The 26,094-nt window shown below is 43.5% G+C and overlaps 2 protein-coding genes across 2 annotated transcripts; both read right to left on the bottom strand.

The window, feature by feature from the left end:
• Positions 1–636: 636 nt before the first annotated feature.
• Znf202 (zinc finger protein 202) lies at positions 637–21,224 on the bottom strand. Its single transcript, XM_021207004.1, has 7 exons — positions 21,103–21,224; positions 6,091–6,581; positions 5,281–5,491; positions 4,836–4,924; positions 3,911–4,040; positions 3,243–3,362; positions 637–2,914 (listed from the first exon to the last, which is right to left on the bottom strand). Exons 2-7 carry the CDS (start codon positions 6,490–6,492, stop codon positions 1,947–1,949), a joined length of 1,920 nt encoding a protein of 639 aa, XP_021062663.1. The 5' UTR covers positions 6,493–6,581; positions 21,103–21,224; the 3' UTR covers positions 637–1,946.
• Positions 21,225–24,887: 3,663 nt separating this feature from the next.
• On the bottom strand, positions 24,888–25,889 carry LOC110328660 (olfactory receptor 6X1). Its single transcript, XM_021208081.1, has one exon. It carries the CDS (start codon positions 25,855–25,857, stop codon positions 24,919–24,921), a length of 939 nt encoding a protein of 312 aa, XP_021063740.1. The 5' UTR covers positions 25,858–25,889; the 3' UTR covers positions 24,888–24,918.
• Positions 25,890–26,094: the final 205 nt, after the last annotated feature.

The following is a 26,094-nucleotide window of genomic DNA, read 5'->3' as shown; positions in this document are numbered from 1 at the left end:
ATTCTGCTTACACTTTAGATATATGGTTGAAAATGCAAGAATATTAGTCTCTTGTGAAAACTCCAGATTTGGCCTATGCCAACCGCTCCAAGGCTTCACTTAGTGTGGAAGAAACTTTATCCTTCCAAATCTATTTAGTTAGAGCAGGAACGGCCTTCACAGGTTGTCAGAAGCCTGAAGCTCTAGAAAGTGTAAATTGTAAATTGGGTACTTGGTTGCAAGTATCACTTTCTTTCTTTTAAATAATTTTTTTGTCTTCTCGCTCCTGCCCCGCTCACTCTGGCCCAAAGATTTATTGTTTTATTTTATTATATGTAAGTACACTGTAGCTGTCTTCACAACAGAAGAGGGCATCAGATCTCATTACAGAAAGTTGTGAGCCACCATGTGGTTGCTGGGATTTGAACTCAGGACCTCCAGAAGAGCAGTCAGTGCTCTTAACCACTGAGCCATCTCTCCAGCCCACTTTATTTATTTCTTATGTATCTTCATGACAATGATTGACTGGCATTAAAATTTGGCTAGTCCATTGTTAAGAGAATTTCCCTATTGCGGTTAGAGCTGGGGAGATGTCTTGCAACCCACCATATTCCTTTGTGATTGTAAAATAAGTAGAAGAAATCAGGCATAGAAATGTATCTGCCTTCTCATGCTTTAATCCCCACATCCTGTGCTCCATTTATGGAATATCTGTCCTCAGTCCTTTTCAGATTATCAGACATGTAAGGTCATAAAATTTCAGCCTCCTGGGAACACTGAACAGGTAAAAGACCCGTAGGCCACCAGGAGATACTACTTTTTAGTTCACAATTACATGAAAATGAACTTACACATGAAAAACCAAGTAACACAAGACACATAAAAATCCCTTTACTTCTGATTAATTCTCAGGGTCCCACGTACTCGGGTTCATAATCTTCCCAGACATTAGAGAACCCAGGCAGGCATACCAAGGACTGGGTGTCAGAATAGTCTCAGCCAGTGGCAATAGCTGTTTCAGAGTCTTCCAAAGTGGCTTTATATCTTCTCTGTCTCTCTCGGTCAGTTATGATTCTGCACTAGATACAGTGCCTTTCTATGCTAACAAGAGCTTTAGATCCCTTCTCACAAGCCAAATGGAGGAGGACAGGCTTAAACATTATATGGGAATGGAATGGATTTCACGTCTTAATTATGCTTTAACTGAGTTCTTCAGCACTCCAGTACTACACCTCTTTTGCAGTAGGCATGTAAGGGACAAACTGACAGTGGCTGAATAGTAGACAGGAGTATTTAGACAGGGGTGGTACACCCAAAGAGGCTTTTGCTTAGGCCCGCTTTTGTAGCAGTATGTGGCACTTAGTGTCATTTTGACAATGGGGAAAGGAGCAGCCTGTCAAAAATCCTCGTGAAGGAGTCTTAAGGATTTGTCCTTCAAAATTCTTCCCCTTTGTCTCCAGCATCAAAGGAAAGTGTACGGTGAAGAGGCGAATTAGTGAGGAACTGTAGCTATCCCGTCAGTGTGTGGCAAATCTATCAGGACCCAAACCTCCTATCTTGAGTTTAGGGTTTGTGCTTTAAGGTTGAGTCCGATAAGGACTCTTAAGTTGGTCGCTTATCAGACCTACATACTTATCCTTGACCACACTGAAGTTGAGGCTGTCGAGTAGACTCCAGGATCTAGAGCAGCCTACGTTTCTCAAAATACAATGACCCAAATTTCCTAAGTCCTACATCTCCTACACCACACCTATGAGGTAGAGGCAGGAGCATGCCAGTGAAACAGAAGCCTCATCTGAGAAGAGCTGAGTCGTTCTGGATGGGGCTTCTGTTTGGTAGTTGGAAAAGGTGATAGATAGTAAGGTACGGGCAGGTCAGAGATGCCTCAGAAAAGTTCTTCTCAGGTTGAACACAGAACCCATCCGTCTCAGTTGGCGGCGGAATTAAGCTCCACATATGGCCCCTAGCTAGGTCTTGTTCTTTCCTGTGTGGACTCTCTGATGCCGGATTAAGTGATAGCCTCTGCTGAAGCTTTTCCCACAGGTAGCACAGGTAAAAGGCTTTTCCCCAGTGTGTGTTCGCTGATGCCTGACAAGGTGATCCCTCCTGCTAAAGGTTTTACCACATTCGTCACAGCGGCAGTTCCTCACTGAAGCATGGCCTTTCAGGTGCTTGGCAAATGCTGCACTATGGCTGAAGGAGCGGCCACACTCATTGCACAGATGGTGCTCCTCAGACACGTGTGTCTTGCGGTGTGTCAGATACTGCTTCTGCTCACTGAAGTTCTCGCCACAGTCCGAACACACGTAGGGCTTGCCTCCAACATGGATTCTTTGGTGTGTCGTTAACACAGATTTCTGGCTGAAGCTTTTGCTACAAATAGTACAGAAAAAAGGTTTTTCTCCTGTATGTGTCCTCTGGTGCCTGACCAGGTCCGACGTCCAACGGAAATGTTTTCCACAATCATCACAGGTATATGGTTTCTCCACACGGGTAGCAGACGGGACCAAAGGGCCATCCATAGTCTTCCGGTTTGGAGGATGTTTATGAGGAGTGTTCATCTTATGGACTTTCTGGTGCCTAGCTAGATGTGAGCTCCGTGTGTAACTTTTCCCACACTCCATACATTTATAGGGTTTTTCTCCTGTGTGAGTTCTTAAGTGCCTAATAAGATGAGAATTACATGTGAAGCTTTTTGCACATAGAGGGCAATGATGCTGCCTCCCTGATTGGGAGTGAACAGGCATAGTTTCCCTAATATTTGTGAAACTATTAACTTTAGAAACATTTGTGCCAAATCTTTCATTAAGTCTACTGGTATTATCCTCAATGACTATTTCCCAATCTGGAGTCTGGTGAACTTCTGTGTTTGCCAAAATAGACTTGTGTGTATCTTGTTGCTCAACACATTCTTCCTCAGCTTCACTAATGTCTCCTATAGAAGGGGCAAGAACAGAAAAAGAGAAGTTATAATAACAATTTTATCTGTTATACAATGAGAGGATTTTGAATGGATTTTCTAAGAAACGGAAGGAAGAGTGAAGGGGAGGATAATGGTGGAGGGGTCTGCCTTTTGGAAGAAAGCATTAGTGATGGATGGCATATTAGAACCAGTGGTCTGTGGGGCAAGTCTATAAAGTAAGACCATAACAAAAAAATCAAATAATGAAAAAGAACCAATGAGAAAGGCCCCGGAGGACAGAGACACACTGACTAGAGGAACTGCCCAATTGTGGTGGCCAGGCTTGTCTGATACTCCTCACCTGTATAGGTAAAACTCAGGATTTCTGGTTCTGCAGGCTCTTGAGACTCATGGACACCTGGGACCTGAGGCTCTTCTTCTCTAATCTGGGAGGTCTCATCTAGTCTGGGAATTGGAAATGCTGCTCAAGAGATGGGGAAAAAAAGTACATCATGATTGGCTCAATACTTCCTTGAGTTAAGAGCATCTGTCTGGACTGGTAGACGGCAGAGCAAAGGCGCCTGTTAACTGGTCGGACCTCACTGCTCTTCAGTGCGGCGTGTCTCTGAGCTGGCCGTCTTGAGCGTTTCTGGTGCTTTCCCCCGAGCCTCAGTAGCTAGACTGCTTACTGTGCTCCCTGCTCCTTCCCCTCTTGTTGAAGGAAGTAGATTATCTTTGTTTTGACTGCTTCAAAACTCATGTGCTTACTTCAAAAGTTAAATACTAACTCAAAAGCTATAACTGTATTTTCTCATTTTCTATTCACTATTTTTCCAAGCACCTTTCTTTCTTCCTTTCTGCTGGAAAGGTGTCATCTTTGTCGGCTAACTGATCTTTAATCTCACTGTGGGGTAGGCATGCATTAGTGGAAGTTTAGTACACGTAGTTCAAGGTCCCTGACTCCTTATATTCCAACAGGGAAAAGATGTTTGTGGCTAGAATGCCCTGGAAATACGTAAAACTCCTTACACAGAGAGACCACAATTCCGCAATCTTCTTCCAAGACATATTCTCCATAGAATTCTTTCTGTGTTGGATCCAGATCACTCCACTGGTCCTGTGAGAAGCATAGAGCCACGTCCTTGAATGTGACCAGTCCCTGCAATGACACAAGGATCCAATCAGGACGCGATGCTTCAGGTAGCCTACTGTATTTTGAGGTAGGGTCCATCCGAAGACAAAGGGAGTGGGAAGATGCAGAAGGATTTCCCTTGGGGAGCCTGTTAATGGTGTTGCTGTGAACCTTCAGCACTTGAGGAAAACACTGGCCTTGCTTCTGCTTCTCCAACCCATTATGTTTCTTCAGGCCAAACTATACTCTTCTTCAGGTTACTGTTTAAAACCCAGATGGGACTTAAATCATTTAACTCCCTAATTGGTGTTTTAATGGGAGGCCTTGGTAAAAACCATCTTTTCTAAGAATTGTTCCATGGTCAGAACAAGAAAGAACTTTTCCTCCACTAGACTACAACTCTAAACCACTATGAATTCTATCTGCTTTTCTCAGCCCCATAATTTCAGATCAAGAGGGCTAGCTCATAAATACTATCGCAGTCATGCTAGGCACTCTTACAAATGATAAACCTGTTCACTGAACAACTTCAAAGTTGTACTGAATACTGCAAAATGATCCCACTTGGTGCCTTTAGTTACTACTTATGGAGTTGTAGTCTAGCTGAAGAAAAGAATAGTTAGTGCCTCTGGCAAATAAAGAGATGATCAAGACTGGAGCTGAAAACAGCTGTTTAGTTTTATAATTTCTTCCCCTTTCCTGCATCCCCACAGAAAGATCAGAAAACTTTTACTCTAAGCATGCACACTTAAATCTGTTATTGTTCAGCATATGGCTAACACCCAACAAATCTTCAAATATGTATTTTGAATTAGGATTTACCTGAGAGAGAGCAGTGAGAAGAGCAACCATCTCTGGGTGTCCAGACCCTTGTTCTGTGGGAAGGTCTACATCCTGGGACACTGAAACTTCTAAAAAACAAAAGGAGATCAGCAACATGAAATGCAAGAGGCTGAGCTTCCTCTACTACAGTGAACACAAAGTGCCCTTAACTACTTAACTCTCTCTGCTAAGAGAATCAAGAAACTGATCTAAGGTGGACAGAATTATCACAACGACCTATACCTCCACTGGAATGCTGGGAACACTCAATACCACTACTTAAACTTGGCTCCATTTGTAGGCAGGTTCTAGCTGGTTCTTTGTGTTCTCAACAACAATATTCTGTGCTTTCTATTAGAATTTGTCCAGCCTTTGTGGTACAAGAGACCCCCCCTCACTTCTTCACTTTGCCAACATGTTTCCTTCTGCTGAGGCTTCTTCCTACCACATTCCGGCAGGGGCAGGTGCTCCCCTTCATGCTGCAAGGTCTCCTGTCCCGGTGTCCCCAGATCTGTGCTTCGGAGTGCTTCCTCATGGGGCTGCTCAGTGGTCAAGGTCTGTGTTGGATCTTGTTGCTCACTGGAGGACTCTGGCTCCAGCCCTAGGTGAAGTGTCTCCTCTGACAGGACTTCCTGGCCCTGAACATGGACGGTTACCTGGGAACAATTTTAACTTCCAGTCATGACGGAGTCAGGAGAAAATTCCTGCTTGTCATCAGGGGTACTTTGGGAGGAACACTCACAAAGGGAACGAGATGAGGAGGGGGAAGCTCAAGCTGCAAAGGCACATGAAGAACCAGTTATCTTTACAAGGCAGGGGACACACTAGGACTCTCCTACTTTTCCCCTTCTCTCAACCTTTAATCTCATCACCCGGGGCCCTGAGGCTTCCATCTATCCTTCAGGGCTACTTACTGTTAGCTTTCTCAGATTACCATCCTAGGAAAGGGGTCTGGGGATTAAGGTGAACCTAGAGGAAGTCAGAATAGTTGCTTTCTAAGGACCCCAAGGTTCAATATCCAAAAAAAATTTAAAACCCAATCTTTAGATGGCACGGGCAGGTGATTCAAACCCGAGAAAGTCACACTCGCACACATCCATCCCTGCACCACTGGGCTCATGGATCTGGATGAAACCCAAAAGCAGAACCAGTAGAATTTAAAGGATCATGTATGGGACCCTCATTCTCTCCCCAGATCCAGCCTTGAGGAACAGGCCCCCTCCACATCACACAGATCAGGACTCCCCCTCCTCACCCACCGCCTTGGTCTCCTGGGTCGTTTCTGCAAACCCTCCACCAGTGTTACTGCCTCCTCGCCGCTCTCTGGCCGCTGGCCTCGCACCCAGCTCTGCAGTTCTCCAGGCAGGACGGTGAGGAACTGTTCCAACACAAGCAGCTCAAGAATCTGCTCCTTTGTTCTCCTCTCTGGCCTCAGCCATTGATGACAAAGTTCTCGAAGTCTGATGAGGGCTTCTCGGGGGCTTGATGCTTCCTGGTATCGGAAGCGTCGGAAGTTCTGGTGAGAGGTCTCCAGTACAGGATCATCGCCCTGCAAGGCAGACTCTGGCCCACAGGTGAAATCATCCTCCAGTTTCACCATCAGAACTCCATCTTCTTCCCAAAGATCTTGGTCCTCTGGCTCCAAGGCTGTGGCCATTTCCTGGCTCTTGGGTGTTATCACACCATTTAGCCCTCACACTGGCATTAACGTAGACCAGGTAGCTCAAGGGCTTCCTCCTAAGGGACCTAGGGTGGAGTAGTAAAGATGAAAGAGAACAGAAGCCTGCGGTTATGCAGAGACAATAGTTCTGACTTAGTAATCCTTTTTATACTTCTGAAATCATTAACTTCCCCTTTCCCAGTATCTCCATAACTGTATGTTGCAATGAAATCAAGTTGGGATAGGCCTGGCAAGGTCCTCTCCCCTCACTTCCTAGTGAAGGTTCCTAGCTCATAAGAAAGCAGTATGCTGCTCTACTCATAGTAGTGTAGCTTTTCCTCCTAATACCTTTCTTCTACTTTCTTCCTGCTCAGTTCTTTAGTTTGGCTCCTTCAATTCCTGTCTGTACTACAGCCAGCACATTGTGAGCTCCCCACAGACTTACATGGCTGGGGGAAACGATGCTCATGATGCCTAGAAGCAATGCCCCAGTGGCCGTGCTTTGTTTCACAGGCATATAGTATGTATATCTTGAGCCATCAACAGGATGGACATATGTTATGCAAGGCTGCACTAAACTAATATTAACCTTGGTAAAATGGGAACCGTTGGGGATTTAAGCACTCCAAGGAACAACAGTGAGGAAAGACACTAACAGTGGCACCCCAGAAGCCTGCCCTTATTCTGCTAAGGCATCTTTAACTGGATGACTTACTGATCCCTAAATAAAAGGACACTCATTTATTCTAGCCTTGTTTGCAGACTTACCTTCTTCCTGCCTTGGAAGGGACCAATTGTAAAGAAAATACTTAGTTTAGTAATTTGTGATTCAACTTTATGATTTTTTCTCGTTTAAAATTTATTAAAACCAACCCTACCTCTTAAACTTCTCAACTTTTACCCTTCTTCCTGCCTGCTACTCCAGTGTGGTCCGCACCACCTTGCCTGAACTACAGTCATGACTTCCTATGTGTGCTCCCTCTGCACTCAACAGTGAGTAAAAGATGATACATTAGTTGTGAAGCTTTTTCTCCAAAAGACATTCTGATTCAGTATGTCTAGGTAGTTGTATCTTTACAAGGGCCACTTATCATTCTAATGAGACCCTGACTGGGTAATATAAAGAGAAGTAAGGGGGACTAAAAGTGCTTAAATTTGCCTGCTATCACTTAGAAGGTACGGGATAGGAGTACAGCCCAGTGGGAAGTTTTTTTTTTTTTTTTTTTTTTTCTGTATATGTATTTTCTCATCAACAGTATGGAGCTGATAATATTTCTGTAAATTTGAGATTGAATGTCTTTCTGTTTTCTGTGTTCTGAAGGGAGCTGGAACTTCAATGTTAACTATTAACTTTCTAAAGTATTTTCTTAATGCTATTACTTGGTATTATAAAAACATGTTTTAAATGTAAGACCATTTCAAACTGTGTAGGGGATGCAAAGCTTTTTATAGTCTACCCATTCTCTGTACCACTGAGGGCCAGCATGGCTTTTCAGGCCTCCCTGCCTTTTGAAGACTGTACCTGTGGCATACTCTTTACCGGGTGGCTGTTTCTTAGAGTTTTCCCTGTGTCACTCCTTTGCTCTGATGATGTCCTAACCAATTTTCATCTAGATAACAGTAACTGCCTCTGGAGTTGCTATTTCAAGTCAGCATTCTTTAGTAGGTATGTCTATCTGCAGCTTGTGGGCCACACATTTCCCAGGCTAGTTATGAATACAGTCCAACAAGCACATTTGTAGATGAGAGTTTTCAGTGCCAAAAGTTTGGACACCTCAATTTACAGTGTTCTCATTGTTGGCTGTCACAGTAAATCTAAATCTGGTCATGTTCTTCCCCTAATGAAGATCATTCAGTCATTCCTGCTTTTCTCTTCAGTAAGATTCTTTAAGTATAGCTGGGCATGGTGGTGCACACCTTTAATCCCAGTACTCGGGAGGCAGAGGCAGGCGGATTTCTGAGCTCGAGGCCAGCCTGGTCTGGAGTTCCAGGACAGCCAGGGCTATACAGAGAAACCCTATCTTGAAAAAACCACACACACACACACACACACACACACACACACACACACACACACACACACAGATTCTTTAAGTATATCACACACTAGCTGGCCTTAAGGTAGTTATTCCCTTTGCAATCCTTTATAGCCATGGCCCCCCCATTCCTGAACTGGGTGTATACAATCTTTACAAGTGTCCCATGAACTTTAGCTTTGGAATAGCAGTTGTTAAAATTCCTTCCCAAAGGAAAACATAAACAATATCCATCCTTTGTCCCAAGTTCCTAATAAATGAAGGCATGATTCCACCAAATTTCACTCTAGGGAACAAAAGAGTTTATTGGGCATCCTTATGGAGTAGGTGAGGGGTTACTTACAGGATGTGGTTTCTCTTCCCCCAAAGAGACACACCTAGAAAGCTTTACCCCAGGCTTCCCACAGCTGCACAGACTGAAGTCCTGCTCTAGTCTTCTCTGGTGTGACTGTGTATATTCTGGCCCCTTCTGCAGGGAATTTGCTGAGTTGCCAGTTGTATACTTGGGGTTGGGGATAAACTAGTAAAAAAGTCCAGCTGGGACCCTTTGCAAGGTGGCACAGCTGAATGCTCCAAGATGGCAGTTGGTTGGCTTGGAGAAAAGTCACACATGAATCTTAGTACCTGTGACCTTTAGTTTGGCTAAACTTTACTTATCTTTTAAGACAGCTTAGGTTCATGTCTTCTGAGATTTAATTTGATCCTATTCTTTCTACCCTTCCACATGGTTAGAAATCACTGAAATGGGCCAAAAGCAACCTTGGTCCATCCATTCCATTTTCTGTCTTATTACATAGACACTGCTTATTTTCCTTGAGAAACTTGATGTTAGCAACTGTGATTTTTTTACTCTGCTATTACAAAGAACACAATGAATGCACTTAAGCCCCATGAATCTCTACTCTCATACCTTCTTGCTATCTTAGCACCTATAGCCCAGTCTTTCACTACCTATCATCATACTTTGCTGGGTCACTGAGTCTGTTAATTCTAACAAATGTCTTTCAAATTCATCATGTCTTCATCTGCATTAAATGCTCTAGTTTAGTATTATAACCTGCCACAGTCTGAGTGACTAAAGTCTCAACCCTGGAAAAGTACTGGCCTGTGTCTGGAACTATGTGTCAGCACAGTGAACCACTGAGTTCAAGTTTTACAAGGGGTCTTGGCTCTGTCCTCCTCCAGACAAGAATGATACCCAGCCCAGGGATCCCTTATTGACCAGTCATTTTGTTCTGCATTGCAGCTGCCTGCAATAAACTCTCAAGGTTATCACTTGACTCTCACCAGCTGATCCTTGACCACTGGTACACTTTATATGACATATAAAGTGTCTTATCTAATAATTATATAATCATGTTTTCCAAATTTCTCTTGATCTAAGTTATTTCATTTTATTATCTTCAATCATTTGTAATATAGCTTCCATGTTTTTGATAGTTATGCAACTATTTTTAAAAATTGTGTGTGGGTGTGGCCATGCCACAGTGTACATTGGAGGTCAGAGGACAACTTGCAGAAGCTGGTTCTCTGCCTACCAATTGGGTTCTAAGAATCAGGTTACTAAGCTTAGCAGTAAGCACCTTTACCCATTAAACCATCTTGACTAGTACTATTATTCTTACGACATCTTATGCTAAATTTCTCTACTACTTGATAGCTTGCATTTTTGTTTTTAATCATATGCTCATCTCTAGTGAAGTTTTTATTTATTTATTTATTTGTAGTTGTTGTTTTGTATTCTGGTAGAATAAAAAATGGACAGAAAAATGGACAGAATTTCATTTGTTTCTAGCTCAGCACTAATGGTTTTAGTAATCTTGGATTGGTTTTAATGTTACCTTTTCACGGTATTCCTGAAAAAGTAGTTTCAGTATGTTATTTGAACCTCTTCCCTCAAGTCTTTTTTTTTTTTAGACTGAGATTTAATGTATGTACAGGTGCCTGAGACAGCCAGAAGAGTGACTGTAAGCTACCTGACATTTGGTGCTGGGAACACCTCTGTGAGAGCAAGTGTTCTTAACCACTGAATTGTCTCTCCAGTCCCCCAAGAGATTTTTGTCTCACCAAAGAATTTCTCTGATACTCAAAATTCAAGACCAGATCTCTTGGGGCCTCTCTTTTCTACTGTGAGTGCCACTTCCATGAGAGCCAGCTCAAATTAGTATTTTACATCTTGTTTCCCTTTACCAAGATTTCTCAAGCTTCTCTATGAACTATCCTAAGCCTTCATTTGCCTGGCTCCACTCTTCCATCTGATCTATTTTGAGTTTGCCCCACTGATCCCTCTTAGATGATGAGTAAAAACATGGCTCTCCATATCACAGTGTACACTGTGTTATAAAATTGTTCCTCCAGTGGCAGTATTACTCAGGAGACTGTAAGACTCTGAAGGGAGGAGCACACTGTGCCCTAACCAAAGTCTAGCAAAAAAATAGGTACTTGCTTCATAATTGGTGAGGGCAGAGAACATTTACTGAGTTTCTGTCTCTGGGAAGGATAGCTACTATGTCATATGAATTAGTACTTAGTCACGTGTTCAGCAAAATGTGTGCTGAATAAAGAAAAATTTATTGTTTGTATAGTACATAAACAAGACATTCCCAAGTTTCAAGTGTGATGAAGTCATAAGTAATCCTCAGGTCACATTAGGGATAACTCAAATGTACATTACACATAACTGGGCATTTGAAAAAATATTTTTTCTTGAGATTTCAATCAGCTTTAATAAACACCAACCAGACATTAATTTAATGTCAATACTCACTGTTTACTCATATATATATATATATATATATCTCCCTTTATGCTAATATTCACCTGCAACACAGATAAACAGAGTTGCTATACAAGGTAACTTAGCTTAATAAAAAGATCTCTATTATTTTAAAAGTCTGAGAACCAGATCAGTGAAGTAATCTAGAAATTCCCTTGGTCTTCAAGGAGCATCATGTCCAAAAAGGTTCCATACACTGTGAGTTCTGAAAGAAGGAATCCTGCTTTGAGTGATTTTACGCTTAAAAAAACCAAAAAACCAACCCAGCCTTGCTTTAACACTTTAAATGTTCCACAGTTGATATTCCTGCTGCTCGCTTCTCAGATAGAGGGAAAGAGGTCAGCAATGAAGAGGGGAAGGATTCCTTGCACTGGCAGGAGATGGGGTTGGATAGGCATGGCAGCTGGGCAAAGCTATATATACATTATGTTCCAAAAGAACCATGATCCAGCTCCAGATTCACACATACCAGAACCAACCCCTGTAAAAGGTAAAGTCCTGTAAATAACTACTTTAATGCAGTGGAGTGGCATGAATTAAAATATACTACGCAAATGTCAGGCATTAATGGAGACAAGAATAACTGGTTTTCACTGCTTACCCTACAGTTCATGGGATGTGCAAGGTTACATGCATGATACCTGCAATTTGTTGGCTTTCCAATTCCATTATCTTTCTTTGGTGTCCTTGGAAAAGTTCCACAGCCTGATAAAACCCTGGCATCAACCCTGGTCGCTCTGTAGCAAGTTCCTGGGGGTTGGGCTTCTGGCCATTCTACCCAGTGCTCACTCCCCATCACCAGTGGCCCTCTCCTAGTAGCTGCCTGAGGTGGGATGGCTCTTGGATACTCATGTGGGAGTCCATAATAACCAGATTGGGAATAGTAAATGATTTGTTTAGATGAGTCACCTAGAAAATGTCTGCAAAGACACTTCATAAGATGGGGCAGTCTTATGACCTGGCCTTTTTGAGTATGCATTGCTAAGTACAAGAGGGATGATTTGGAAGGAGGCAAGGGGAAACTAAGATCTTTTTTTTAACCAATCTTGGCTTAGCTTTCTCTGTCCCTTACCTGAAGATGTCACATGACAGAAGTGGCTAATTCAGTTCTCTTAAGCACAGAAAACCAGAAGACATAAAAGAATTATCAATTTCGTACTCTAAAAGACATCTTTTGTAGCTACAGGAAAAGGGTGACTTGACTTTTTACTGGAAAATAGTCTTCAGACAATTAACTAGCAATTTGGACTTAAATGATTATATTTAGTAGATCTAGATATTGTGTGTATAGCCATTTCCTTTAAGTTGAAACATTCCTGAGGAAAGAGTGAAGCTCAGAAAAACTTAGGGAACTAATGAAACAAGGCTTAGGATGTCCACAAAACTCAGGAAGCTCAGTAAGTTGTTACATCTATCAAGCCCAGTCCCCAAGACTACAAGAGCAGCAAGCAACTGCTGTGAAGAGCAAACTCCTTGGTGGCACTGCCTTTAAGTAGGGAGATCCAGGGTGACAGATAGTTTTATGATTCCACCCATGCTAGGACAGACCTTTTCTGTGATGTAAATGCCTTTGATTTACCCATGTTTTTGTAAATAACCCTAATAAATTCACCAGACCACGAAATCAGGTCTGGATGGAATAATTTCTTTTTGGTATGTTGTCAGCACTTTATTGGGGGGGAGGGTGTGTGAAGAGACATTTATTCACATGCCCATTCAAAAGGCATGCAACACGACTAGCAAGGACACAGAATCTGAAAGGATCAAAGATGAGTTGGGGAGGAGCAGCTGCACAGTGACAATGATGGGTTGAGGCACGCACTAACACTGATCTGAGACCAGAGCACTTACAGAGGCAATTCCAATGTTGACAACCTTTCTGCATGTGCCAGAGGATAGTGTGCTTCCTTTCTGTAGTGCTTCCACGAATGGGTGATAAGACATGCCACCCAAGGTAAAGCCACTGAGAATCAAGTGTCCTTTGAGGGAACACTAAGTTTGTCATCTTATCTACATGCTATGAGGTGGCATGCTTCCCCAGGGAACCGGGCCTATCAGGTGACTTTGGGGACATTCCCAGAAATGCTATTAAACTTGAGAATCTATGCCAATCCTGAAAGTACAATACATGGGCTATGGCCATAAGCAGGCTATAGCAACAGTTTTGGCCACTGTTGTAAGTGAAAAGTCACAGCTGTCTGTCTGGAAAGCACTTGTCCATGTAAAAGGAATTCTGCCATGAAAAAAGACACGTGGATGCTATCCTCTGATTCAGCAGAAGGTGCAGAAAGCAAGCAAGCAAACAAGCAAGCAAGCGAGCAAGCAAGCAAAACCCTGGTAAGATGGGGTGTTGCGCTGTCATTTCCTGCATTTGGCAGGTGCACGGAAGACAATACAAATTAGAACCCTGCTAAAAAAGCACTTCACTCCACCCCCTGACTAAAAACTGGAATCCCACTGGGAAAATAAGTGAGTGAAGAGGGCAAAGGTAAGTCAGAAGTAAAAGAACATACCCCCTCAATTTTAACCTCTAATAAAAAAGGGGAAATTCATGATTCAGCAATACCAAAGTGAATGCTCTATGCATGAAAAGTTTTAACTGAACAGATGTTAAAACAAAGAATGAGATAGTCCCTCATAGCCTGATTCATGAGGCTGTGAGACATGAGTACAGATGGGCAGTCCATGTATCAAAGCAGAGAAACAGAAATGTAAGTACGTATGCCTCCTTGAGACAGAGTATGTGTAACCTAAAGCAATATGAGGAAAACCAGTCTCTGAAGTTGAGTGAAAATTCCAATGTTAGGAGTGACTTGCTATGAGCTACTGGCCAAGGAGACTGAGTTCCCTGCTCACCTCCTACCCCACTTCCCTATAAGCTATTGGCACTGCTGTTGGTTTTACATTAGAAACAAATGGTAAGACTATTACTGAAGACACTGCCTACTTTGTCTATGGAACATGAGAAATCAATCTGGGACTGAGCTTGACGGTTCTTACCTGCTGAAGGGCTTTCACAGTGCCAGAAGGTACTATGCAGTCTACTGTGAGAGAAATGTCACCAACAGTCCTGCTCTATAAATTCTATATACTATATACTATGAACATAGCTGTTGCAATAATGGCACAACCATTATATATGCAGACAATTGCTTTCTGCTTAGATTTTAATGGTTGTTCTATAAGAGGAACTGATAGCTACTTCTGTTAAGTAAAAGCAAATATTTGTGGCTACAGAGGGCAGGAAGACCAAGGGTTAAGAAATTAACTACTAACCCCATCAAAAAATGGGGTACAGAGCTAAACAAAGAATTCTCAACTGAGGAATACTGAATGGCTGAGAAATACCTAAGAAAATGTTCAACAACCTTAATCATCAGGGAAATGCAAATCAAAACAACCCTGAGATTCCACCTCACACCAGTCTGAATGGCTAAAATCAAAAATTCAGGTGACAGCAGATGCTGGCGAGGATGCGGAGAAAGGAACACTCCTCCACTGCTGGTGGGATTGCAAGCTGGTATAAACTTTCTGACGGTTACTCAGAAAACTGGACATAGTACTACCGGAAGATCCAGCAATACCTCTCCTGGGCATATACCCAGAAGATGTTCCAACTTGAAGTAAGGACATATGCTCCACTATGTTCAAAGCAACCTTATTTATAATAGCCAGAAGCTGGAAAGAACCCAGAGGTCCCTCAACAGAGGAATGGATACAGAAAATGTGGTACATTTACACAATGGATTACTACTCAGCAATTAAAACCAATGAATTTATGAAATTTCTAGGCAAATGGATACATCCTGAGGATATCATCCTGAGTGAGATAACCCAATCACAAAAGAACACACATGATATGCACTCACTGATAAGTGGATATTAGCCTCAAAACTTAGAATACCCAAGATATAATTTGCTAAACATGAAACTCAAGAAGAAGGAAGACCTAAGTGTGGATACTTTGTTCCTTCTTAGAATGGGGAACAAAATACCCATGGAAGGCATTACAGAGACAAAGGTCAGAGCTGAGACAAAAGGAAGGACCATCCAGAGACTGCCCCACCCGGGGATCCATCCCATAAACAACCACCAAACCCAGACACTATTGCATATGCCAGCAAGATTTTGCTGACAGGACCCTGATATAGCTGTCTCTTGTGAGGCTATGCCAGTGCCTGGCAAATACAGAAGAGGATGCTCACAGTCAGCTATTGAATGGTACACAGGGCCCACAATGAAGGAGCTAGAGAAAGTACCCAAGGAGCTAAAGGGGTCTGTAACCCTATAGGAGGAACAACAATATGAACTAACCAGTATCCCCCAGAGCTTGTGTCTCTAGTTGCATATGTAGCAGAGGATGGCCTAGTAGGCCATCTTTGTGAGGAGAGGCCCTTGGTCTTGTGAAGATTATATGCCCAAGTACAGGGGGATGCCAAGGCCAGGAAGCAGGAGTGGGTGGGTTGGGTAGCAGGGCAGGGGAAGGGTATAGGGGACTTTCTGGATAGCATTTGAAATGTAAATGAAGAAAATATCTAATAAAAAAAAAAGAAAAAAAAAAAAGAAACTAACTACTGTTTCTGTTTTAATATATGAATGTGATGCACCTACCTGTCCTTGAAACAGTTGTTAAAGATTTCTGCTGTCATCAGCCTCTAATGTGGAAGAAAAGGCTGTCCCCCCAAGTGGGTATTGTAAAACTGCAGAGACTGATACAATCTGTCAAACTGCTAAGAATAAGTGACTGTTACTATGGCCCCTATGCTCAGGTAGGAATGGTAGAAAATATCCAGCCATCTTTTTTACCCTGTAAAGGGTCAGGGAAGATCTTGGAAGGCAGAGTGGTAAGAACGTAAGAGCCACAGGAGTGAATCCCGTGTAGCTATTTCCTTCCAAATAAACCATTCCCCTCTGGAAAGGCAGAGGGTATGGTTCATAAGTCTCATAAGTTAATGACACTTAGGCTCAGAAAGGTCATTCATTTAGGAAGCTTATACACAAGATTCATCAGCCCCCTCTTCTGATACAAACAGGAAACAACTGGTGGTGAAGACTCTGGTGGAGCCACCTTGAGACTGAACAAGACTATGGGCACACAGCTACAAGAGTTGTTGTCCATGTTGGGGTGAACTTTTTGGTGACATAGTTACCTTTGTGCTTATGAGTAGCCCTTTACTCAAGCTGTTACTAATGAACTCAATGACTTAGCAACCTATATGGGTAGAAGAATTTCTTTGATCTGTCATTCATGTCTTATCTTGTGGGGATAGTTGGTCACATCTCTCCAGGAAAAGTCACAAAACTTAAGTGACAAATGTAGCCTCATAGTCTGGAACTGTGAAAACAACTGCTTAGTGGAGGGGCTTACTAGGGCCTTCAAGCTGTTCTAGAATTCAAATTAAAAACAAACAAAACACCAAACTAAACTCTTGACTGTTCTCTTCCAATGCTGCTGCGCCACAAAAGGATGTAACAATACAGCCATTCCACTTGCAAAATTCTTGACCTTATTTCAACTGCTATGTCTACAGATGCACACCACTGCTTCCCATGTAATGGTAACATGGCTTTGGAATTTTGAGTATGTATCTCTACTCTCATAAGTCACATGGCACAATTTCTCTAATTCTCAACCTGACCCTTGAAATGTGGTTAACATGCCTATTTCAAATGCTTATTTTATGGAGTAAATGATATACAAATCTCTTGGCATAGAATCTGGCATAGGGTAGATGTTCAGTATGGCTCATTATTTTTTGCTTCAAGCTTTAAGTTCTTTTGAGAAATCAAGACTTAGAAAATAAGCACACAGTCCATTTTATTTCTTCCTAATTACAAAAGAAAAATGAGGGGAAGGGCTGGCTTGTTTATTGTCTTACCGCAAATGAAGTGTTAAACTCAAACCAAAAGCAAACAGTCCTTGCTCTGGAGGCACTGTAAACTGAATTAAGTAAGTTGTTGAACACAGATGGGCAGAACCTTGGTGATTGAGTCTTTAGCTGAAGATGGAATCAGGAAGGCTTCTACTTACCCAAAGCAAAGACCCTTCCCTTTCTGCAGTTGGCAGGATGCATGTGATTCATATCCACGAATATGTCAAGTCCTGTGAAAGCTCAACCCGGAAGGCAAAGAAAGTGAGAGTGATGCATTCCCTGGCTTTTGGCCTTCTAGCATGTCATGATCAGTGTGCCTTAACCATGCTGGAACTGGTTTAATTCCGAAGTCCTGGGATGGAATTCAGAACTCTGCATTTTAGGCATGTGCTCTACCACTGGGCTACAGCCCCACCTTGAGAAAGATTTTGTTTTGCCACCTTTTCTCTCATAAAAGTCATATTTGAAAAGCACGAGAATATTGGCTCAAAGCTTATTACAATAGCTTTTAAGAAACAGAATGAGGAATGGAAAATGAGAAGATAGGAAGGAGAGGTCAAATAAGTAGGGGCTGTACAAGATGGTCAGTGTGGTCAGAGGCTTAATTATCTTCTGCTCTGAACTTTGCCTTTATAGTCAACAGCAAGGTTTAAGGTGGATAAAAAATGTCATTGACAATATGGTAAATTGAAAATTAATAATATGTTTCCTCATACACACAGATATGGGTAGCAATAGAGACAGAAGACTCACATCCTATACCCTGCTCTACTTTGTAAGATGTGGCATCCTGGACCAGTTGTATCAATCAGCTCATTTTGAAGGAGATGATTTTTCTATCTAAAGGCAAAGAATTGGGTCATCCTTTGAGAAGCTTTCCAGATTTTAGGATGCTAAGGAGGGGCTTCAAGAGGAACACAGACAAATTCTTTTTACTGTTTTATTCACAAGGGGATAATGAAAGAGGTTTATTTAAGAACTGAGATAATACATATTTTAAGAGACAAAACCTGCATATCTGGCCATTATGACCATGTTCATTAACCTCCACATGAAGTGAATCCTCCTACATTTAATGGGTCGTACCTAGAATTAGTTACTGACTTAAATAATGTGCGTCAATCTTTAAATACAAATTTAAGACAAAATGCCACAAATTAATCTGAAGCTGAAAATGTAAGGGACATCACACTTGACACCCACCAGGAAGAAAACAGCGTTTATTATTTGGCAGCCAAAGTTATGCAGATATATTTAAATTCCCACAACAAATACAGTCAATAATAATCTTACAACAGAGAAAGGATCACTTAATAGGAAAGGGTAAATAAGAAGACGGTATTAGGACAAGTTACTGTCTATGTGTATACAATCAATACATCCTGGTTACCTAGTGCTCTATGCTAGGTGATTTCCTTCTCGCTTGGTCTGAGGCTCTCTTGCGTATATATGTTGGCAAAGGTTGGGAGCTGTCGTTTGACCTAGCAGGATCTGAGAGCACAGAGGAAATTCCAGCAGTCATTCCTCGTGGGCAGTTTAATGTCTGTTTTCCTTGGTAAGCTGGGACCCCTAAGCAAAGATACGTTCCTAGACCTATAGCATTCTTCCAGGTAGTTTGCAGGGAAAGAAGTTCAATAAATACACGCCCCAACAGAAGTACTGCAATTGTTGGGTGCCAGGGCGCCTAGGTAATACGTCCTTCATTCAGACAGCCGTAGGAATTTGGTATTAAGCATTCTAAGCTCTTTGGGGGAATTTATCAATCAAGTTTACCTCGCTTTACTGTTCAATAGAGACAGACTGCTTTAGTATCAATGGAGAGAAACTTTGAGGGGAGAAGTACACAGATTTGATTCAGTTCAGAAACATACACTGAACCTCAATTTTATATCTCCTAATATTCCGAGTGCTGAGCAGAGTGGGGAAGAAGCCGTGAAGAAGTTAATCAGGGAACAGTAGGGCCTTTAGCAATCTCAGGAATTCACATCGAAACCTAGAATGAGACCTGACCTGTGATCAGAATGGGATGCTCTTTATCAAGGGAATCAAGGGAGCTGCTTGCAAGCGTTTGCTCTCAGCACTCAAGAAGCAGACACAGGCTGGCTTGAGTTCTAGGCCAGCCTAGTCTATACAGTGAGCTCCAGGACAGCCAAGGCTATATACAGAGAGACACTGTCTTAAAACAAACAAGCAAGCAAGCAAACCAAACCAGAAACCAATCCTCATCAGAATTTCATCTTAACTTGCCACAAAAGATGATACAGCATTTGGCTTTCTGTTTAAAAAGCACTTAATGGTAAGATGAATGGTACACTCGAATGGTAAGATGACCCATCAAAGATTAGTCAACACTACTAGTATTTGCAAGTCTTTGTCCTCAAACCTCTGTAAGGCAGGTATCATGAGAGAGATCTGGCCAAAAATAGTGTTTCCCCAAGTGATCAATACAGAACACAGAGCACCACTTCAGGTATGTTAACTCGATACCCACTACCTGGGAAAAGGAAGTAAATTTGAGGTTTCATGCAAAAAAGCACAAACTTATCCAGTGATGCCGACATTCAGGCAAGTGGAGGAAAATAAAACACAAAGTCTAGGTTTTATACCTGTGTCAAGTGGGTCACCGAACCTGTATATTCTGAAATGACAGGAGTCCCTCAATAGTGATGCAGATCTTGCAGTGGCCTTGGAATGACTGTCTCCTGCAATTATTCAGGTAGAATGCAAGTGGTGTGTGCATAGGAGACAGGAGGAAAGGTCAGCAGATGTCTAGAAGAAAAATGTACCACCTTCCTCCTAACCCTTTTATGTTAGGCAGCAATGGTAGAAAGTGACTCAAGACTGATGGCCCCAAAATATCCCACTGTCACTTGCTTCTCCCAACAAGCCTCTCACAGCCATCCTGACACCTCACTGAAACTGTTTTCTGGACTAAGGTCCATGGGGCTGGTTCAAAGAAAAAGCTGCACAGAGAGAACACTTCGTCGCCACAAGCTTCCCTGGCTGTCACCTGTAGACTGTGGACAGGATAGTCTGTCAGCCAGACCCTGGATGTGGCACTTCTATCCACGACCAAGACAGTTCAAGATCAGCTGGACCTATAGATCTCCCTTTGGGGGAGTTCAGCACAGAGCAAAGACAGCGCTATCCTTGTGTAGAATACGAGACAGCCACAGCCCAGGGGGAAGAAAGTGTGTGAGAGGACCAGGTCGGCCATGGAATATAAACTAGCAAACTTTCAGTCCACTACGGAAAGTCCCACAGATGGTGAGATGAGGCGGAGAAGAGGTCCCCGAACTGGCTGTCAGGGGTAGGAAGAGAGAAGTTCCAAGTGCAGACAGTAGCCTCTATCTAGCTCTACAGGGAAGTTCTGAGCCTGTCACTAAGCCAGGTGAGAGCCACACGCTAGCCGGCTACCCCAGTCTCCAAGGACTGACAAGGATCACAGGTGATAAGATCGCATGTGAAGGGGGCGGGGCCCGCAGGGAAGGCAGCAAGCTGCAGGGAGGGTTCTGGAGCAATGTGCGATGCAGAGTGAAAAGTCTGATGAGAAGGGAAGGTGGGCGCCGAGGGGCCTAGGCTACACCCCACTGGCTTCTAGGGCACGGGAGCGGTTGGTATGGACGCAATCCGAGGGGCACAGTGCATGTCCGCAGGCCCCCGGAGGGGGCGGAAGAAGGATGGGCAGAGAAGCCTGGAGTGCCACCCTTGTCTCCGGACGTCCCGGCTCCGGCCGCGAGGAGGTGACATGGTTACAACGCCCAGGCCGCGGGGACCCCGCCGCCACCCCTTCCCTGGCAGGCGCTGTCCCCCGGCGCCGGGGGGGCGGGGTCTGCTGCCCCTCCCAACGCTCCCGCCCTTCCCGGCCTCCACTCCCCGCCCGCTGCGGTGCCCGCTCGCCGGCCAGGTCCCCGACACTCACGTCTCCCGCGGCTCCGGCGGCTCCTCCCCTGCCCGGTGCTCCCCCACCCACTCCCGGCCGAAAGAGCCGAGCGGGATCCGAGTCGCGCGGGGCCCAGCGGGTCGGAACACGTGGGTCCTCTGCGCCCGGAACCGGAAGCGACCACTCGCCCCACCTCCAGGCGGTGCTGGAGCCTGTCTAGGCTGTAGGAGGTTTGGTCCACTCGATGTGTTTCTGTTGGTTGAAGCCTGGGGCTCGTCCAGTGAGACCCATGCCGGGAAGCATTCCCTGGACTGCTGCCCTCTATGGCCAGTCCCCTTTGCGGCAAATCAATCACCTTCTTAGGCGTGGGATTCATTGTTTACCTCCTACAGGGTTTTGTTTTCATCTTTCATGTTGGTTTTGGTATCTACATCTCCACAAGAGAATCCCCTCCTTCCCACGCAGTTTTCTTTTCCTTTAAGCATGGAAGAATAAAAAAATGAAAGGTTTGGATTTGAATGCTGGCTCCTTCATGCACAGCTGTTGCCGGGCCGCCAGAACATCTGCCTGTCAACTCTGTCCGTCTTGAGAAAACACAAACTGTTGGTCTTAGAACTAAAAACTGGAATGTAGACTGAAGCTCAGTAAGAAAATGGTGTTCTCTATTAACCTTTGTGTGCTATTTTGGTGCCTCTTTGCCACTGTCTTCCCTGATCCAAGTTGTTCATTTTTTGTCTTTGTCCCTAACACTTCTATAGTCAGTTTTGCCCTGAATGTCACATAGTGACATGTCCAAGTCTTCTCCTTTCAGCCATTTCTTGAAAACCATTTCCGTTCGTGGGACAAGCTGCTAGAGACTGTTTAGCATACTTTGAACTGGACATGTTAATTGCTTTTGCTAGAGAGGCAGTTACGGTTCTGCAGAGGATGTTACAGCACCCTTGATCAGGGCTCTGTTGAAGCCCCAACAAGAAAACTGTTTTTCTTTGGTCAAAGGAGTGGAGTCTACCTCTTGCCTGGCTGAAGACCCGGCAATCATGAGAATTAATCCAGTTGTGCCCAGTCAATCACCTGATCACCCCACCACAATGCAGGTTCACTTAATACCATGGTAAAAGACATGGGAGTTGGTGAAGCTATCCCTTTAATGAGATAATATGAGATAATGTACTTTTTCAGAAACCTGATTCTGTTCAGTTCAGGCAGAGTCAGTGCCAGGATGAGCAGGTCTGCCTGCCCCTCTGAGTCCTGACTCAGGTGGTTTTTCCCTCCTCCTCCTCCTCCTCCTCCTCCTCCTCCTCCTCCTCCTCCTCCCCTTCGTTTTTTAAAAAAAACTTTATCTGAGGACACTGGCCAGAGCCAAAGTATGCTTTTTCTATTACTTGGTGCCTTTCCATTGCATTCTGAAGTATCCCTTCCTCCCCTGCTCTGTGTGACTGCTTATAAATGACAGGTTTCCTTTCTTCCTCTTGTCCATTTTCCTTCTCTAGGCAGGGGCTGAAACTGAAATTTAGTTTGCCTGCTCTGTTTTTTTTTTTTTTTTTTTCCTAATAAAATCATCTTTGAGGTTTCTTAGTCCATTTTAAAATTCTGTTGTTAACAGGGCTAAGTACCCGGAGAAGAGTACTAACTAATGAAGGTTTAGTAAGAGAATTTGCTCTTCCAGTTAAGGAGGCTGAGATGGTGCAGGATCTGTGTGGACTGCAGAATGGAGAACTGAGAAACTGGTGGCGACATCCAGCCCCAGAACAGAGAGTTAAAGGTGGGGTGTCGCTGTAAACCCGGCATCAGCAAGGTGGGGTGTCGCTGTAAACCGGCATCAGCAGGTACCAGGATCAGGTTCTTGGTATATCAGGATGAAACAATGCCTTGCCTCAAAAGAGGATATTTTGCTCTCTCCTGCTTTTCTCTTCTGTTTAGCCCACAACAGATTGACTGAGACCCACTGATTCAAGTGCTAATAACTTCCACACTCAAACACATGGCAAGGATGTGTAAGGGACACATAGGTTTTGTCCAGTTACCTGGGCATCCCTTGGCCTGGTGAAATAGACACAGACTTTTCCTGTACCATGTTGGGCCCTTTGTTCTCTTCTTTTCAGCACTATTACTTTATTCTCTGTAGACTGTTAAAGATGACTCCATTTTCTTATCCAAGGCAATTTCCACTATTTTCTAGATGGCTTTGGGTAAAATCCACAGGATTATGCTCTCACTTTACCTTCCAATGACCATTTGCCCTGATCACTTCCAATGCAGCTGCTTTTTTCTTAGTGAATGTAAGGTATAGCAATTGAGATAATAACACTTTTCTCATACAGCCTGCTTTTTTGTGTTCATTTTTTTTTTTTTTCGAGACATGGTTTCTCTGTATAGCCTGTCCTGGTCCAGGCTGGCCTCGAACTCAGAAATCCCCCTGCCTCTGCCTCCCGAGTGCTGGGATTAAAGGCCTGTGCCACCACGCCCGGCTTTTGTGTTCAATTTGATAACAAAAGGAATGTACAAACATCCTTTTAAAATGTTGGGTTTTGATGGGCTTTAAATGGTAGTCTTCATCCTTGGGAGAAGGGCATATGTAATACTCCTCTCTACAAGCTAACTCGCTGGCATCATCAGTAGAGTTATGGCAGATATCTTGCCCAAGTGTGTGTTTGCTTCTTAGGGACTCTGCATGCTAAGTCTGCAAGTTCACAGTCATGAACTTCATAGAAACCAGAAATGGAGTTCTCCAACAAGGCTTTCAGTGATATTAGCTCTGAGGCATCTTGTGTTTGTGCCTGTTCTACTGGGACTAAATTCTAGAAACTGAAATAATCCACAAAATAGGAATCAGAATGTTTTTACAAGATACCCTTGAGTTTTTATACTACCTGGGAACGAGTCCCTTTCATCTTGCCTAAAATTGTGTATCATGTCAAGGTAGAGGGAACTTTATTAACAACTAATCGAACAGAAAGTGGGTTCATTTCAGACATTTTTTGAAAGACCATCAGCATTGACAAGGACACTCCAGTGCATTTCTCTTACAGAAAAGCAATAGGGCTGAGAAAATGAGGCATGGGATGCCTTGTGCATGGGACAGCAAGATGCAGCTATTGATAGAGTGTCTCAGTGGTAAAACAGGATTCCTATGAGATTATAGATGACTTTGCTAAGCCTTACTGGCCAGCACAGAAAGGAATGTCTGTAAAGACAGTCTCCCACGAGAGCTTATCTCCCTTGGGCCGGTGCTTTCAGGAAGGAGAGTCCTGTGGCCCCTGTGGCTGGAACAGCTTCCTCATTCCTAGCCCCTTACCCTGCCCTTGTAAACAGTCAAAGCCAGCTTTTTTTCCTTGCCAGATCCCAAGTTTCCCTTGGGAGAGAGGCTGCCCCTCACTATGTATGCTAATAAACACAGCCCTGTTTATTGAAATCCAGACTTCCTGTCTCTTTCTGCTGCTGCATAAATCTAACAGTTATCAATAAACGAGGGGGAACACGATTCTTCACACACTTTAAAAACTTACTGACATTTGTCTGACTTTGCTCTTTTCCCTTTAGCGTGTAATTAAGCAAGTCCTGAGTTCTGCTGCATGTATCTTAAAGAATCTTAAGATGTTTTGGCTGAAGATTTCAGAAACTTTTCCTCTCTAAGGAGAAATCCCAGTTCATTTATATATAACAAATATACATTCATTTTAGATAATTTAATGGGGACCCTACCAACCAGTTTGCTTTCTTAGCTCTCTGTCTTTGGATAACACTGTACTAGAATTTCTGATATTTAGGGGGAGACCTTTGTCAAACTGTTCTACAGGTTTGCCTCACTATCAGCATTGGCGTCTGCATTCGGCTCTTTTTGGTGTACTGAAGGTTTCATTTTGCATGATGCCTGTTTGCACAAGTAATGGCCTTTCTTAGGGCCCCCTTCACCTCTTTGTTTCTAATGGTATAAATAAAGGGATTAAGAAGGGGTGTGAGGATAGTGTTTAGCACAGACACCACCTTATTAATCTTAAAGGAGGAGTGTGCTGTGGGTCTCAGGTACATAAACAAGACAGCGCCGTAGAGCAGAGAGACTACTGTCAGGTGAGAGGCACAAGTAGAAAAAGCCTTTTGGCGGCCAGTGGCCGAAGGGATCCGCAGGATGGTGGATAAGATGTAGATGTAAGAAATGATGGTGAAGAGGAGTGACCCTGGGATCACAAGGATCGTTGCCAGGAGACCCAGTAGTTCCAATATGCTGGTGTCGGCACAGGCAGCTTTCAAGATGGGACCCACGTCACAGTAGAAATGGTTGATGACATTGTTGCCACAGAATGGCAACTGTGCGATCAGCATTGTCTGACAAAAGACAATGGTGAAGCCTGCTAGCCAGGAGCTGAGGGCCAGCTGTAGGCAGAGATTGCTGGTCATAATGGTGGGGTAACGGAGGGGCTTACAGATGGCCAGGTAGCGGTCAAAAGACATGCTGCCCAGAATCAAGAACTCAGTGGTGCCTAGGAAGAAGTGGAAGAAGGCCTGCAGCAGGCAGCAGGCAGTGCAGATGACTGTTTTTGGTACTACAAAGGTTTCTAGCAGTTTTGGGATGACGGTGGTGGTATACCAGATCTCTAGGAAGGCTAAGTTGCAAAGGAAAAAGTACATTGGAGTTTGAAGCCTGGGCTCAGCCCAGACAATGACAATAATGAGCCCATTGCCCGAAAGGGTTAATATGTAGATGAGAAAGATCACTATGAAGAGAAGGGCTTCTGAGCCTTGGATGCCAGGGAAACCTAGGAGGATGAACTCAGTGATTGCAGTGCCATTTCTCATGTCCTTCGATCTCCTAGGAAGACAGCAAGGATGTCCTTCTTAGAATCTGCCGCCACTGCCTCTAGTCAAGAGATATTGGTTGGTTGTTTACATTTTAGATGTATCTATTATGAATAACAGAAAATTGGATTTTAAAAATAGTTATCTATTCACTGCTATTCATTCATTCATTCATTCATTCATTCATCCATTCACTTAGTCATTTATTTAATCAGTGGTGCTGATAATGTACCTCAG

This window comes from Mus pahari, chromosome 10 (assembly GCF_900095145.1).
Source record: "Mus pahari chromosome 10, PAHARI_EIJ_v1.1, whole genome shotgun sequence".
Classification (NCBI taxonomy): Eukaryota; Metazoa; Chordata; class Mammalia; order Rodentia; family Muridae; genus Mus; species Mus pahari.
The sequence above is the reverse complement of the archived record's forward strand: the minus strand, read 5'-3'. Positions and strand labels throughout refer to the sequence as shown.